Source organism: Syngnathus leptorhynchus, chromosome 13 (genome assembly GCF_054491065.1).
Source record: "Syngnathus leptorhynchus isolate UIUO chromosome 13, UIUO_Slep, whole genome shotgun sequence".
NCBI lineage: Eukaryota > Metazoa > Chordata > Actinopteri > Syngnathiformes > Syngnathidae > Syngnathus > Syngnathus leptorhynchus.
The window spans coordinates 549,821-565,512 of record NC_141207.1 but is presented as its reverse complement, the minus strand read 5'-3'; the positions used below and the strand labels follow the sequence as shown (position 1 = coordinate 565,512).

Here is a 15,692-nt window from a genome sequence, read left to right as displayed (position 1 = left end):
CTTGTGCTCAAAATGCTGATACGCCCAACGGTTATTGCATGAATTCATGTGGGGAAAAGGAAAACTAGTAGTCTTCTCCTCTTTGTTTTCAGTGTGTGAATTAATGTCTGATGGTATTTAGACCCGACATAAATTAAAAGCAAAACTTGTTTGACTCAGATGACACACTTACCAAGAGTAAAAAAAACGATTTGAGTTGGGCAGGCATTTAATGCGGAACTGCAGAAAAACATTAAGAATGGATCGAATTTTTCCCGCATGATACACACATGGCAATGAAATTCATCTTTGCTTTGTGTAACCTTCTTCTGGACACCTTGGTCTCTGCAGCTGGGCCAGCGCCATCACCTGGCCGCTCTCCATCCATCCCACCACGTGGATTTCATCCACAACTGGTCGACAATTTCACTTGCGAGCTGTGTCATAGTGTGTAACAAACCAGTCGCAGGTTTCCTTGAGAGCTGGAAGGAACACAGAAGTCAGGTGACTGTGGCCTTAAGTGTTTTCTTCACGGTCCCACCTTGTTTGAAGGGTGTGAAGCAGAAATGTGGAAGGTAGCCGCATAGCTTTGCATTGCTGGCTGTCTTTCTGAACTGCCCATCTGATTTGCTGCTATCGTACTGCAGCCACGGTCAAGGAAACGAGAGCCGTTTCGAAATGATGACGTTGAAGTGCAGCGTGTGTCTCATCCAGTTTCACTCCTGCAAATCAAATAACTTTCCCGAGGAATGACATCCAGACACCTGCTGCACAAGTAAACATGACTGTACTTTATGTTCATGTATTTTAGGATACAACCACTTGGCCTTTAAAGTCCAGTGCTTGCACAACTGCGTCGGCCGCTTCTTTGATTGACACTTCATCTTCCTCCCCGACTTGCATCGACAGAGAAAACGGTTTCATTGTCATTCCGGATATTCCAATTGGGCGACGCATGCATGCGCTACAAAGACTTACCGGAAAGGATGATGGGGTCCACCTCAGGATACTCTCTCAAAACCCAGAGGAAGAGGCGAGCCAAGTCCAAAGAGTAAATGAACTGCCTTTTGGGAGTGCCGGAGCCCCAGACCACCAAGGGCTTGCTCTCCTCTGAACACAGTGCAGAGACACATAATAGCTTTGGACATGTTATAGCGTCGCTTCACATGGATCATAGCTAGTCAAGTCTTGGACGAAAAACACTTGAAGTGTCAGTTTGAGAAAAGTGCCGAAGCTGTGCATCCCCAATGGCCTGCGAGAAAAGTTGCACCTTACTTTTGGCAATGTAGGTTTTATGAATTAGGCCCGGCAGCACGTGGCCATCTTCAATACTAAAGTTGTCGTGGGGACCAAACACGTTTGTGGGGATGACAGCCGTGTAGCAGCGTCCATGCTGCTGGAAGTAGGCCCTGCACGACATCAATGCACCTCATTAGACTTTGGAAATCGTGACAATGAGTTACAATACGATGTCTGTAAACACTGACACGAGCCTAATAAAAGACAGCACAAGTGTATGCTTGCAAATTCAGAAAACACCAGGAGTGAATTGACCTTTAAACTCAGCTAGCAAAATGACCAGTAACCAGTAAGAGTTATTCCTATGACGACAAAGTGCAAAGATGTTTTGTTGAGACAACTTTAGAGCTTCCTCCTTTGCAGTTAACAGTCACATAAGCAGTCAGTATGCCCACCTGTTGTGGACATCTAACATTCTTTTTGCATAGGCATAGCCAAAATTGGACTCGTGAGGTGGGCCATTATGGATCTGTGGGGTGAAAAAAAACACATTCAGGCTGAATGAGACTGTGCATATGACACAATTCGGATATAGACAGGAAATTCTGGAGTGGCCCCTTCATCATTTGTGACCATCAAAATATATGTGTACATGAAAACATGTTTCAGCAGCATAGGAAAGAGAAGCCAGTGATCTAAGCCTTATTCTGAATGACCTTCCAAAAGGGCAACTTAATATACAGACACTTCTTCTGACATTGATTCTGTTTGGACTAATTATGAACAAATCAGAGTCCAACCACTGTTTTCGAAATTATTATTTGTCACCTCAAACAGTCACCAGAGTAGCGTTGCTGTTGTAAAACACAGCCAATGAACAAACGCTGCCACTTACCATAGTCTCATTGATGGGATATACGCTTTGATCAGGAAATATGCAGGTGGACAGACAGGACACCACCTTAAGCACACCTACTTCATGTGCGGCCTGCAGTACGTTGTCATTGATGTGGATGTTACTCCTCTGAGGAGAAGAGATACTACACTTGCTGGAGTTTGATCAAGAGTGCCAAAACAAGAAAGTGCACTTTCATGTACCCAAAAATCCAGGTTACGCTTCAAGTTTTTGAAAAGGCCCCCCACTACGGCGGCCAGATGGATAACATGGGTGGGCTGGTGTTTCCTGAACACTTCCTGCGTCTCTTGCATGCTCCTACAAGACCCGAGCACACAAGCATCGAGATTAGAGACCTTTGACAGCAACTTTCAAAGAAGAGATGAGTGATTGATTGTGTGCCCACGTGAGGTCGGCATCTTTGGAGGAGAGGAAGATCCACTCTTCACCTTCGTAGCCTGCCCCTTCCTCTTTCACCACATGTTGTATGGCCATCCCCACCAAGCCGGAGCCTCCGGTCACCAACACCTTCATCTGGGCACTGACAGATCTACTGGACATTAACCAGAAGAAGATAGACTACCTTTTAGATTGCGTGACATCGGACAAATTGACTGGACTGGGCAGTGAAACTACGGAGAGAGAGATAAGTGGTAAAAAGGGAGAACTTTGACAGATTTGAACATTTAACGCAATGATTCCGTTCTAAAAATAAATAAGAAGAAGAAAAATGGAGGAACACCTGTGCGACTTTCAAGTGTAATCGCCACAACTAATCAAGTCGCTAACTACGTTTCAGGTAAGTCCATGTAGCTAACACATTACACTTGTGCATTTAGCAAGTATGTATGTAACGCTTAAAACGTATACCTCCCTCCGCGTAGAAACTCGTTTCACTTGTGTTTCACTTATCCTCTTTTCTACAACAACGTGCTTATCCTACAAAAACAAAAAACAATTTCACCGTCAATCGAGCTCGGTGGTTTAACCACACAACATCGCAGCTACAAAGTTGTAGCAGCAACTGACACTTCCGGCTTTACCTTCAAAATAAAATTAAATTGCCATTTTGTTTCACGGAAGTCATAAATTAGAGTACCGTTATAGCTGACTGCAGGGAACCCATACCCATACATCCATTTTCTTAACCGCTTTGTCCCCACGGGGGTCGCGGGCGTGCCAGAGCCTATCCCAGCCGTCATCGGGCGGTAGGCGGAGGACACCCTGAATCGGTTGCCAGCCAATCGCAGAGCACACAGATACAACCATCCGCACTCGCACTCACACCCAGGACCAATTTGGAGTGCTCAATCTGCCTACCAAGCATGTTTTGGGGATGTGGGAGGAAACCGGAGTGCCCGGAGAAAACCCTCGCGGGCACGGGTTGAACAAGCAAACTCCATTTTTAATATGTATCCATTGTGTGCGCGTGTGTAAAATCACACGAAGTTTCATTTGAAATAAAGTTTCTAAATGTTTAACGTGGATTCACTAATTTTGTCTTCTTTTTCACCATTTTGCCACTCCTCTTGCTTGGTGCTATTAGTTCCCCCACCCACTAGAAAAACAAAGTTAAACGACAACAAAAATATCAAAAATTACTACAAACCTGTTAAAAGTGCCGGAGTTACTCCAAATAAAGTTCAGCTCTCTCTCTCATAATTTATCATTTTCAGTCTTTGTTGTATTATTATTTTAGGTTCCGTATAAAGCGCTTTGTTACAGCTGCTGTTAAATGCGCTACATAAAAAAAAAAAAAGTTGTATTGTATTATAATGTAGGGAAATTGCAATATGTTTTGGGTGTGTAAGCACACATCCAAAATGAATAAATGACGTGTCAGGTAGAAGTTCTTTTTTCTTTCAACACAAACGTCCAACAGAGTAGAAGACGATGGCCGTATTCCACTCGATTGTTCGTGTAACACTAGTTTTTCTTTTTCCAAACAAGATGTGAAAGTATACACGTCATCTAGATCAAGACAGCTCAGCAAAAGAAAAAAAAAAGAAAAAAGAATGTACACGTCAGGATATCAGGGTTAACAATGTACCCTTAACACTTTCTTTCTCCCAAATATTTTCCATGCCCCAAAAGAATCAGAAGCTGCAAGTGCATCAAACCGATGGAGAACATATGAAAAACATACATGACATAAAAATAAAACATCTATTGCACGAAGGAGACAATGGTCACCGCTGAAAAAGCAGTGCGTGGTGCACGGCTGAGGTTTCACAGTAGGGCTCAATAGAACAGACAAGATAAGCTCTGCCAATTGATTTAACACAAATGCAAAAGGGGCCATGGCAATGAAGTCACTTTGATTAGGCGCATTAGAAGCAACAATACTGACAGCTTCCCAGCAGGTAGGTGGGTGACACATATACTGAGGCCAATAGAAGCAGACCTAGTTTGTTATCCGGCAGCTCGCCCGCCACTGTTTGTGATACGTTGGAGATGCTTTTAAAAGTCCATTTGCAACATTTCAAGAAAATCTGCCTCCTTGACCAGCTAACATTGAGTCGCCACTTTCAATGAGGGAAAAATGAGCCAGAGAAGTCATTCAATCATCATGCTCAAGAAAATGATTGATTTGTCTTAGCTGCTAAGAAATTCTAAGAGGATGTTAGCTTGACATCACATATCATAGCAAAATGTAAAAAAAAGAAAAACAAAAGTTAGCAGTTTAGGCGGAAAGACACATACAAGCTAACCCAGCAAAGACTGCGAGCGAGCCGCCAGCTTCAACGAGGAGCACAAGCGGAGCCACCCTTTGTTCCAACAATTCTGTCAAAAATATTTTGCCTTGCTTGAGTTACTTCATTTAGTTTAGCGAGACAACTTCAAACAAAAGAGTGAATCGTGAATGTGTGGACTGTAAACCCCAAAATGGGGGGAAGAGATGCAGTCCCTACTTGAAATGCATTGGAAGTGGCACCCACCCACATGGTAACTCAAAGGTGATCAATCATACAGAGTTCACATTAACAGGAACATCTGCATGGTAAATAACAAAGCGCTTTGCTTGTTGTACAGTCATCTTTTTTACAGTCCTGGATGGATACTTGCTGACAAAGCGACAAATATTGGACATTTACAGTTGCTGTTACAATAACCAATTGTGCTTCACTCGGGAGTATAACAGCCAGCCAGCCAGCCAGGGGTGTCGAATTTAAACTTCAATTTCGTGCTGACATAGGGTAAAGAAGATCATCTTTGAACCAGATTTGGGTATTATGTCTTCTAGTAGCCTCAATCCAGCAAAGCAATCACAGCCTCCAACAAGCGTTCACGCATTTGTTTGTTTGTTTTTAAAGTGGTTAAAAAGGGAGCACAATGTAAACCTTCCCGTCATCAGGAATAAACAAGTACGCCAAGCCAAGACAGTAGTGTGTGTTCAGTCACGTCCATTCGGTCGCTAATTCAAGTACAAAACAAAACAAAACAAAAAAAGTTTGTGAGTGGTTAACACATTTCCAGTTTGTACTGGCATCCTGTTCTGCCTATCAACAACATCAGCTGTAGTTTCAAACATCTCCAAATAAAAAGCTTAAAACATATTGTTAAAAGAAACAACAACAAAGGATTCCCTCATCAAGTCATAAAAATGATAAACGTGTGCAATAATGAACTAATACTGCTTTAGCACTACAGTACTTAGTTGGTTGTTTGTAGCCTATCCCAGCTGAATGTGGACTGTTTGCTATCCATTCACCATGGCACAATTTGGCCACCAATCGCACTTATGGGGCAATTTAGACGATTGGGCCAAAATTGTTAGCTGATGTTGCTAAGTGCCAACTCGCTAACCTGTCCTCCATTTTCTTGTCCAGTAGCATCAGTATTGGACCATCTGGATAGATATAACATGTCCAAATGCACCACACCTGAAACCAAAAAGAGGGACGACGGGACACAAACCATGAGCTAACGTCGCCCAAATGTCCGTCCTCCATTTTGTTGTCCAGTTATGGCACGTCTGGAGAATGGAAGTTTAACAAACAAAAAGAGAGGTTTTTTTGTCCTTATCACAGTGAATTGTTAATAATTATGATAAAGAGCGTCAAATCCCATTGAGTCGTTCCAGAGCATTTTTTGTTAGAGCACTAGCACCAGCAGATGCTAACCGACGCTCCCAACAAAAGGGGGAGAACAACATCGCTTGGGCTCAACACAAGACCTCTAAAGTCGTTTTTCTTTTGTGGAGCTGTCAATCGTGTGTTTGTGTGTTTCAATAGAATATTCAAGAGTCACGTCGGTGGTGGGCGGGAGGCCGGTCACGCGTTGGACATCTCGGCCTTGCTGAGCGCGATGGCAAGTTCCAAGTCTTCCTGCTCCTGTTGCCGGAGACGCTTCAGGCGATCCCGCTCGGCCCGCTCACTCTCCCGCTTGGCCCACTCCAGCTGCTGCGCCTCATTGTTAAACTGACACATACGCACAACGGACACAGGCAGACGTACAGCCACATGTTCAATTCTGACTAGCCAATATGTTCGAACATGAGGAGACGTGGTCGTCCGTCCAAACAGTCTAAAGCGGTCTGTCTAAACGTGACAATTCAGCCGGGTTTTCAAACGTCGATATCAAAAAGTCAAACTCACCTTGACTTTGTCAGGCCCTGTCGAGGGTGAGAGAACACACGTTAGCAAAACATCGATTCAGTGGATCGTGTCCTATTGTCTCTGTGCTGTGGAAACAACAAATGTCCCAAATTGCCCAACTGTGTTTCATATTTTTTTCACAAATGAGTTTGGTCTCCCTGATTGCCTCTAACAGCAAAGACGTTCTGTAGCTCTCCACTTCGAGTCTTGACATAATTTCCCAGTCACATGACAAATGTGAAGGTTTCAAGAATCTAGGAAGAGTCTTACTTGGTGCTGAGGATGGCGGAGCAAAGGGGTCTTTGCCGCTGAAGGGGTCCCCCAAAGCTTTTTTACTCTGGAAAGGGTCGGCGGTGTCCCTGCCAAACGGCTGGAAGGGGTCGCATGGCTTAGGGGCGTCCGTCGGGCCCGACATGTTCACTGGCGTCGTCTTACCTGCAGATAGGAAGCGGTCACCGTTCTGTCACACTTTTAAAAGTTAAAGTCCCAATGATCATCGTCACACACACACACATCTGGGTGTGGTGAAATTTGTCCTCTGTATTTAACCCATCCCCATTTGATTTGGATCCATCCCCTCCCCTGAGGGAAAGGGGAGCAGTGAATAGCAGCGGCGCCGGGCTCGGGAATCATTTGGTGATCTAACCCCCCGATTCCAACCCTTAATGCTGAGTGCCAAGCAGGGTGGCAATGGGTCCCATTTTTATAGTCTTTGGTATGACCCGGCCAGGTTTTGAACCCACAACCTTCCAGTCTCAGGGCAGACACTCTACCACTAGGCCGCTGAGCTGCTCACTAACTCACAAAATCCCCTCGGACAAAAGATCCCTGACGACAAGCGGAGGTGCACAGTATGAAATCTTCAACGTTGCACTCACCACTGGGGGGTTTGGGCCTCGGTGGAACTCCTTTCTTGGGGGGCAGAGCGGGCGTTTCGCTCTTCCCGCTGAACGGATCGTCCGTAAACGCGGCCTGGCCGCACAAGACAATCCGATTAGTCGTAGCCGTGCTGCCTCAAGCGTCTCGGGCAAGCGTTGCTATCATAGTAGGCTACCTTCTGGTAGTCCGGCAGCCAACTGGCGCGGCCTTCGAACGGGTCTCTGGCTTTGGCCATGTGGCTGAAGTCGGCGAAACCAGCAGAGCTGCTGTTGCTGCTGCTGCCACTGAAGGAGCTACTGCCAAATGGGTCCAAAGCGCCAAACAAATCTGAACAGGGACGGACGGACGGACAGCAGTCAGGAAAAAGGCCGTAAGCTCCCACGGGACTCGGGAATTCCTACCTGCTCCTTTAGATTTGGGGTTGGCGCCGGCGAACGGGTCACCACTGGTGAAATGACTCATTTGCTGCAAAAGAAAAACACAGGTGTTTATTTTCAAAATTTCTCAGTGGGAGAGCAAAAAGTTTGGGTTCTTGGGCTTTCGGCTGAAAATTCAAAAGAATACACTCTGATCTCATCAGTTGAAATCAAGTGGAACTTCTCTACACTTAATGTTTCAAGTTTCAGTATTTTTTGAACTTGATGAAAAGTGAGCAGATGACACGCAAGGAGTGAATGTGTCTGTCACCTTTGAGGGTAGCGTGGCGCTCTTGCTGAAGGGGTCGGCTGTAGCGAAGGGGTCCAGTTTTGAGGTCTTCTTAAAGAAATCTTCAGACGAGGCTTTGAACGGGTCAGTCTCTTTGAACGGGTCGCCGCCAAAGGGATCTGCAATTCCAAATCATGACAGGACGTCTTTTATTGGGCAATGATGTGTGTTTAGCAATGTTGTCTTGAGCTTCCGAGTTCTTGACTGACTTGCTTTGAAATATGGGCACGATTCTTTTATATCACAGAAATCGGAATGAGTGCTTCCTAAGGAAAACATTTGAATGAATGCAACTTGGTGAGTACGCAACCAACTGGAAACTGACGTAAAATACTAACGACGCTAATATTAGCATTGGTGATTTTTGTCATTTTGAGCAGTGTATCCTGCCTGCCATGTTAGATTGGTGGAGAAAGTGAGTGAGCAGCAGTGACCACCCAGGTGCTAGATAGAACAATGGCACACACAGAAGTAATGGAGTAGCTTCTATGCCGCCCAAGATAAGTAGGAAGGAAGAAACCTCACTTGCACATTTGTTGTTTAAGAAGAAGGCTTACAGCGCCATTATCACAATAACTGTGATCATTTTGGTCCTAATAATCGTGCTGGTCCAATCTCGCAGAAGCAATGAAAAAGTCGTCTTTAAAAGAAAAGCGTGAAGGTGTGAAAGCGAGTACCTGCAGAGGCTGCTGGAGGCTTTGCAAAGGGGTCGTTTTGGAAAGGATCTCCTGGAGGAGGAGGAGGAAGATGGCAACAAAAAGCTTGAAACCAAAGCGGGGCACCAAGTAAAGGACGGCAACAAGCAAGAGGAGTCGAGGGAGGCGAGGCGAGCCGAGACGAGGCGACGGCCGCGCGCACCTTTGAAAGGGTCTGTCCTGAAAGGGTCCTCTGAGTGGAAAGGGTCAGCGTGAAGCTCTTGAGGTTGACTGTTGAACACCGACGGCTTCACTTTGAACAGATCCTCCTGCAAGACGCCAGAAAAATCGACATCAGCTGACTGGATGGCTGTTTTTTTTTTTTTCCCCCCAAATTAACACAACAATCTCAGTCTTTTCTCAAAGTCAGCAATTATTTTTGAATATGTCGAACGAAACACGAGAGACAGAACGAATTAAGGGAGGATATGAGTACATTTGCCACCTGTGGGTGCGAGGTGGACCCCACGGAGGGGAAGGCTCCGTTCTCCCTGTCACTGAAGCCCTCGCTCATGTCGGCCAGGTTGGTCATGCTTCCTCCGTGGGTCCCGTTCAGGGTGCTGTTGTACTGCTCGATGCTTTTGGACATGTCCTGCTGGCTGTCTTGGATTTGCGACAGCTTACTGCGTGCCTACGCAACACATCCGACTCGTCACCGCACCGAAGGGGGCGAGCTCACCCTCCGTGGAGACAAATGCCATTTCACCTGGTTGATCTCATCCTGCGTGGCCTTCAACGACTTGATGATGGTCTCCAGCTGAATCTTGCCAGCGGCTAGACTCTGTTCCAGCTGGTCCTCCTCCTGCTGCAGCCGGCCCAGGTCGGCCTTGGCCCGGCTCAGCTCCTCCTCTTGGTTCTGCAGGTCAGACTCCTGAGAGTGGATCTGACTCTGCAGCGTCGAGATCTGGCAGAACCAGCGCAAGGTCGAACGGGATAATGCAGGTTTCTGGAGTTTTAACATCTAAACCGGCCGGGGCTGCTCAAATTTTTGGTCTCCAGATACCACTTTGAATCCAAACGTCAATGAACGGTAACTACCGCGTTCGAGGTCCTAATGATGAATGCTTGCTCACCATCTGAGACTCCTCCTGACACTTGATGCGGACTTCATTCAACATGTCCTCCAGCTTGTGCTTCTGCTGGTCCATCTCCTCCAGGCGGTCCTGGGCATCCTGCTTCTGCGCCTCCAGCTCCTGCAGACAGGCTGCCTCTCGGTCCAGGTCGTTCTGCAACTCCTGAAAGCGCAAGAGCGCCGCCATGAAACCAGGCCTGCGCTCAACGGCGCGGGAAAAGCTTGCGACTGGCGAGCTTACCTGCACCTCGGCGCTCTTGTGCCTGATGGCCTCTTCCGCCTCCCTGATGTCCTGCTCCAGAGTGTACTTCTCCCTGGCACGCACACACACACAAAGCCAGATACAGAAGAAAAGATGAAAACAACAATTGAAGAAGCAGTGCTGTGCAGGCACGTCGATGTGAAATTCCACCATATTCCGAACACAGATCTTAAAATGACCAAATTCGTCAGTAGGGGACGGCGAGAGCAATACCGTTAGGGGTCCGGCAAATTACGCTGAACACAGTAAATATTCATTTTGTGTCAGAATACCAGTCCAGGTCCAGTGAGTGACTTGTGCAATTTACCTGAGCGCATTCCACTGGGTAAAGGCAAGAGTGCTGACGCAGCATTATGGAGAGAATAATTGATGAGCAAACAAAATACACACAGACATGTAAGTTGCGTGTGGGTGCTGTGGTGGATTGTTGGGTGGGTGACGGACGCATGTGAGGGAGAGGCATGATGAATATAAAACCAATCTGCATTAGGTTGTGCTTGCTCTATAAGAAAAACACGCGCACATTGCTTATTGCTGTTACAATTTGGGGTTGTGACGATTCTTCCCGAGGGAGGTTTAGCTCGGAGTTAAGGTCTTCACCTTAACTGGCGGCGTTCATGACACGGGAATGGATGTGTTCCAAACAGCATGTCGCACTCGTCACACATGAAAGGTTTCAGCAGCAAACACGTCTCCTTGTCTTACCTCTGCAGCTGGGCGATCTCCTGGCTGATGTCGTCCAGCTCCTTGATACCTGTAAACTCGCCCGAACCCACCGAACTGGAGCTGTCCTGCACATGGGGGGGGGCACAGCAAAGGAGTGTCAGCGAAGTGTGGGGAAATGAAGTCGACTGGGCCGAGGCAGGAAGGCAACGTGGAGGGAAAGGTCCAGTACGAGAACTCGACTCCGGAGTGGGCTCAAGCACGGTTTGAATGGGAACAAAGGTTAGATCGTCACTTCAACGGGGGGCGGGTTAAAGAAAAAAATAGATATATAAATGTGCAAATGCTTCCGGGCATTTCAGGGACTTGAAAGCATTGCCGAGTGGAGGCCCTGAATTTGGTTACCTACCCACAACTTGAACATTATGGCCTGAGAAGGAGGAAGAGGTAAGAGCAGAGAGGTTAGTTGCAGAAGCGTCAGTCTATCCACCACATTGAGGGAAAAAGAAAAACATCACCACCGAGAACGTTGGCTCATCCCCACGCGCTAAAGCACACGAAGGAGAAGAAAAAGCGCTTACCCTCCTCATCTCTGACAGCGCCGCCATCTCTGATCCCACTGGCGTCATGTACCCCGACATGCTCTGTTCACACATTGACACAACATGCTTTTTTTGTCATTTGATGAAACCAAGCTGCGAGTACAGCCCTCAGTAGTGACCTACCTGGACAGGAGTGCCCCTCTCCGAAGGCGGGATCATATCCGCCGTCAGCGCCTGAGGGGGGTCCACACCTTTGCTAACTTTCTGCTGGATGAGATGCATGGCGAGCGCAAACTGCTCCCTGGTCAACTTGCCCATTTGTCTGGTGTCGGCCAGAGCCCTGCCGGGTTACGAGAGGAGAGCGTAGGTGAACGGATGCTAATGGTTGCTAGCCGGCCAGCCGAGCTAACTTACCAGATATGCGCTAGGACACCTTGAGAAAGTCCAGACTGCATGAAGATGTCCTTCACTTCCAGCCCACTAACAAAACCGTCCAGGTCGGCGTCTGTCTTCAGGAAGATGTCGTCGTAGCGACCGCGATCTGACACCGGGACCGCCCAGTTGCCGGGATGCTGGAGAGTCGGGGCCTCGGTGAGACTCCCGCACGCGGCCGATGGCACGTCGCGCCACGTACATACCTTGAGGGTGTGTTTGGGGGACAGGCTGCCCGCACTGTTCAGAGAGTTCATGCTGCCGTGGGACGGTGTGGAGCGCAGGGAGTCTTTGGGTGGCGGCGGGCTGGCCGGCAGCGGGGGCACGCCGCCCGTCACTGATCCCAGACTTTTCTTCCTCTTGGTCGGTGGGATGAGGGCCGCAGGCAGGTGGGCCGGAACGGGCTCCTTCTCCAACGCGCGGTACACCAGGTGCATGGCCTGCCACCAAATGAGACCAACACCACCCGTGAATTCTGGGAAGCTTTGATGGCGGCGCAAAACGCATCTGAACCGGGATCTGCTTAGGATCCGGAACCGCTTTGCAAGAGGCATTTCTATTCCCCCGTGACGTGTCGTAACAATAAAGAATGAATGGGAACGCTGTGGAAAACGGCTCACCACGGCAAACTCGTCTCTGTCCAGATGTCCGTCTTTATCGATGTCGCTCAGGTCCCAAACCTGAGGGTACGTGAGACGCTTGGCAACAGGATAGTGACAAAAACACCACAATTCAACACGTGAGGCGAGCACAAACCTTGCCGAGCACGTCCAGGGGCAGCTTGGAGTTGATGAGGACGGGTCGGACCTTCTCCCCTGACAGCAGGCCATTGACCGGCGACAGGCTTTCGAAAATGCCGTCAAATTTGTTCCTCTCCTCTGGCTGAAACAAACGCTTGCTATTCTTGTGTATTCTCAACTCAACTCAGAAATGACGCAAGTGTGAGGTGCTTTTGGGTACCCTGACGGCCCAGTGAGCTTCAGTGGAGGTGTTCAGGGAAGGACTGTTGCTGTCCTTCTGGAAACATATCATGAAAACTAACATTGAAAACTCATTTTGACAAAGAAAAAAAAAAAAGACGTGTCCACTGATGTATTATTCTTGTCTATTATTTATGAAATTGTCTCGCTCCTTGAAACTTCATGTATTTTCACAGGTTCCACTGTCATGAGTAAAATGATTGTGATTGACAGGTGCGGTTTGCAAAAGGAGGAGCGCCACTCACAAACTTGGGTGGCGGCACGCTGAGGTTGAGGCTGGACACGCTGACATCGTGGCCGCTCTGCGCACACGCCACCAAACGCAGCGCCACGTAAAAGCCCTTTTGGCCGCACAGAGGGTGGAAAAGATGCTCATTCTGATGATGTCATCACATCAGGTTCTACTGAAGGAGGCGTATCCTACCGGTTTGTCCAAGTAGCCTTTACTGTCCGGATCAGCCAGATCCCAAATCTAGGAAGGGAAAAATCAAAATAAATAACCAGCAGCTATCTTGTTTGTCAATGACCGTGACAGCACTTGTTGATCGACATCAGGTACACGGATGGCTCCACCAAACTAAACTGGCCAACTTACTATTCAGTTTGAGCAAGGCTCTTTGACTTTTTCACACATTGTGTTATGATAAAAATGCGTGCCGAACTTCAAATGAATCAGGGTTCAGTTTTGCTTTTTGTTATTTTCTTTTCGAGGGGGCCGGGGTCTCGTGTAAAATTCAAACAAATTCACCAGCATAAACGCTTGAAAACACTGGGTAACTTGCAGACATGTTGGAGCCTACAAAAAGTCCCATTCATCATTTGCAGTGACAATCATTTACATAACGCGATGACATCATTTCCTGCTCTCAATATTTCTTCCGGGAGGACGCTAATGGGCTTTGCCGCCATTTCCATTGCATTATTACAGCTTCGAGACAATCACACTTAGCAATAGCGCAAGCCCTTTTAAACCAGCCAGTTAGACCTTTTATGGCCTTTAACGCAGAGTTGGAGGAAGTGCGTAAGGCCACCGGCGGGTGGAATGTAACCGGTCACACCCCTTTGTCATAAAAGTAAGTATAAGCGTGAAGCCTCCATTGACTGAGCATTTACTCTCGCTTGGTTCTTTCTGAAATTAACATGCCAAATGTATTGCCACCAAAGATGTGCGAAAGGTACAAAGAGCATCAATGAATGCCTAAAACTCACACTCTTGATAGCAACTGCAATAAATTATAACAATGAGATCAAACCGCTACCTTTCCCAGTATCACATCTGGAAGTCCCGACTTTTTCAAGAACAGGGCAGCTTCTGTTGGCCCCACTCTCCCAGTGTTGCCTGGATCCACCTTGCATACACACGTGTAAACAGAGTTAGCACACTCGGCTAACAAGCTAAGATAGCATCCAGTCATCATTTTACCTGTCTGTAAAAGTTCTCAAACACGGCGCTCCCGCTCGTCAGCTGTGAAAGATGCATATTTCTGTCAATGTGGACTTTCCTATCTTAGATTGACCGGTGGGTGACTGGAACGTCCAGAGGCGGAGGCATGGCCTCTGGAGGCATGGCATTTAATACAATGAAGTCAAATATATGGTAACTGCAGCAAGTGAAGCAATGCAATAGCTGGAACAATATGCAACATAAAAAAAGCATCAGGCCGGGTTTTGAAGTGTTTCTTTTAAACGCCACCTTGGCACCTCATTGGCCTATTTTTTTTTTTTACTCGTGCCTGTCGTTGTCACAAATGAACGGTGTGTGTGTGTGGGGGGGGCTGTGTGTGTGTGTGGGGGGGCTGTGTGGGTGTTTCAACGGTTGAAGCGTGGGTGTTAAAACACAAAAATCTCCAAATGTGCAAGTGTTGAACGTGAATACTGCGAAAGGTGTGCGTTGAAACCTTTAATCGTGAAAAAGTGTGAATGTAGTGAATTACATGACTTGACAAGCAAAAGAAGTTCAACGCGATAGGAATGACGCCATACGACCCAAAACAAAATGCACTTGTGCAAAGTACCGTTGTCGTCGGCCGGCCTGACTTACTTCAGCATCAATTTGTCACCAGCCGCAGCTTAGCCCGCTAGGCTTCAACGATGCTAACCAGCTAGCGGCGACGACAGGCCAGCTCCCATGACCCCGCTACAAAGACGCGGCTCGTCGGGGACACGCCCTGACACTCCACCCGCGGAGAATGCCAGTGGTGTTCGGTTAAGAGGGCGGAGTTTCATGACTCTTAGCCTGCTGCCGTGTGGCCTCGGCGGCGGCTAACGAGCCCGCTACGTAACGGGACTGCCGCCGTCGCCAGACTGGGCCTGCCTCGACCGGCCGAGTGAGCCGATCACCCCCATATTAGGCGATTTTAAGACAGGCGACAATGACACCGAGCGGTGGTCTAACGCGAAGCAAAAGAGTGTGCACGCGTGGTCTTCAAAAGGTGCCGTGCTGAAGGCTCGCATCACTTACCTGGCTGAGAGATGTGAGCGCTGCCATCTTCCCTGTTGCTGCGGGAACGCACCCTCCCTCCCTCTACCGCCCTGCCTCACCCAGGCAGCTGGGAAACTGCGACTCCTAGCGGACCGCGTGTGCCTCGCTGCTCGGGAGCGAGTCGGTTTTGGTTGCGCTTCTTCTCACTCCTGTAGCTCACGGATGACACGCGTCAATGGTGCAATGCTGCCGCCACTCCAGCATCCTTGTCACTGCATGTTTATTGGAGTTGGGACTGAATTTTTGTTGGCTCAATATTAAAAAAAAAA

The 15,692-nt window shown here is 47.8% G+C and overlaps 2 protein-coding genes across 18 annotated transcripts; both read right to left on the bottom strand.

The window, feature by feature from the left end:
* Nucleotides 1-201: 201 nt before the first annotated feature.
* On the bottom strand, nucleotides 202-3,254 carry LOC147046752 (GDP-L-fucose synthase-like). Of its 10 annotated transcripts, none has more exons than XM_085929107.1 (10): nucleotides 3,213-3,254; nucleotides 2,563-2,663; nucleotides 2,317-2,431; nucleotides 2,114-2,242; nucleotides 1,674-1,747; nucleotides 1,255-1,388; nucleotides 958-1,089; nucleotides 796-875; nucleotides 521-620; nucleotides 202-461 (listed from the first exon to the last, which is right to left on the bottom strand). In XM_085929107.1, the coding sequence occupies exons 1-10, from the start codon at nucleotides 3,243-3,245 to the stop codon at nucleotides 406-408; spliced, it is 954 nt and encodes a 317-aa protein (XP_085785233.1). In that variant the 5' UTR covers nucleotides 3,246-3,254; the 3' UTR covers nucleotides 202-405. The 10 variants fall into 10 exon arrangements, with proteins under 10 accessions (XP_085785233.1, XP_085785242.1, XP_085785234.1 ...); XM_085929116.1 differs by lacking the exon at nucleotides 3,213-3,254 and adding an exon at nucleotides 2,984-3,163 and having other exon boundaries at nucleotides 2,563-2,666; XM_085929108.1 differs by lacking the exon at nucleotides 3,213-3,254 and adding an exon at nucleotides 2,984-3,162 and having other exon boundaries at nucleotides 2,520-2,666.
* A 133-nt stretch (nucleotides 3,255-3,387) lies between these two features.
* On the bottom strand, nucleotides 3,388-15,511 carry eps15l1a (epidermal growth factor receptor pathway substrate 15-like 1a). Of its 8 annotated transcripts, XM_085929096.1 has the most exons (26): nucleotides 15,403-15,511; nucleotides 14,365-14,406; nucleotides 14,201-14,290; nucleotides 13,366-13,413; nucleotides 13,187-13,282; nucleotides 12,922-12,978; nucleotides 12,718-12,843; nucleotides 12,582-12,641; nucleotides 12,168-12,401; nucleotides 11,944-12,101; nucleotides 11,713-11,869; nucleotides 11,569-11,631; nucleotides 11,030-11,115; nucleotides 10,304-10,376; nucleotides 10,064-10,225; nucleotides 9,697-9,894; nucleotides 9,427-9,621; nucleotides 9,154-9,259; nucleotides 8,973-9,023; nucleotides 8,278-8,414; nucleotides 7,992-8,055; nucleotides 7,766-7,917; nucleotides 7,590-7,683; nucleotides 6,982-7,146; nucleotides 6,712-6,728; nucleotides 3,388-6,534 (listed from the first exon to the last, which is right to left on the bottom strand). In XM_085929096.1, exons 1-26 carry the CDS (start codon nucleotides 15,427-15,429, stop codon nucleotides 6,388-6,390), a joined length of 2,805 nt encoding a protein of 934 aa, XP_085785222.1. In that variant the 5' UTR covers nucleotides 15,430-15,511; the 3' UTR covers nucleotides 3,388-6,387. The 8 variants fall into 8 exon arrangements, 7 of the variants coding, with proteins under 7 accessions (XP_085785222.1, XP_085785216.1, XP_085785217.1 ...); XM_085929090.1 differs by having other exon boundaries at nucleotides 11,944-12,401; XM_085929091.1 differs by having other exon boundaries at nucleotides 9,436-9,621; nucleotides 11,944-12,401.
* Nucleotides 15,512-15,692: the final 181 nt, after the last annotated feature.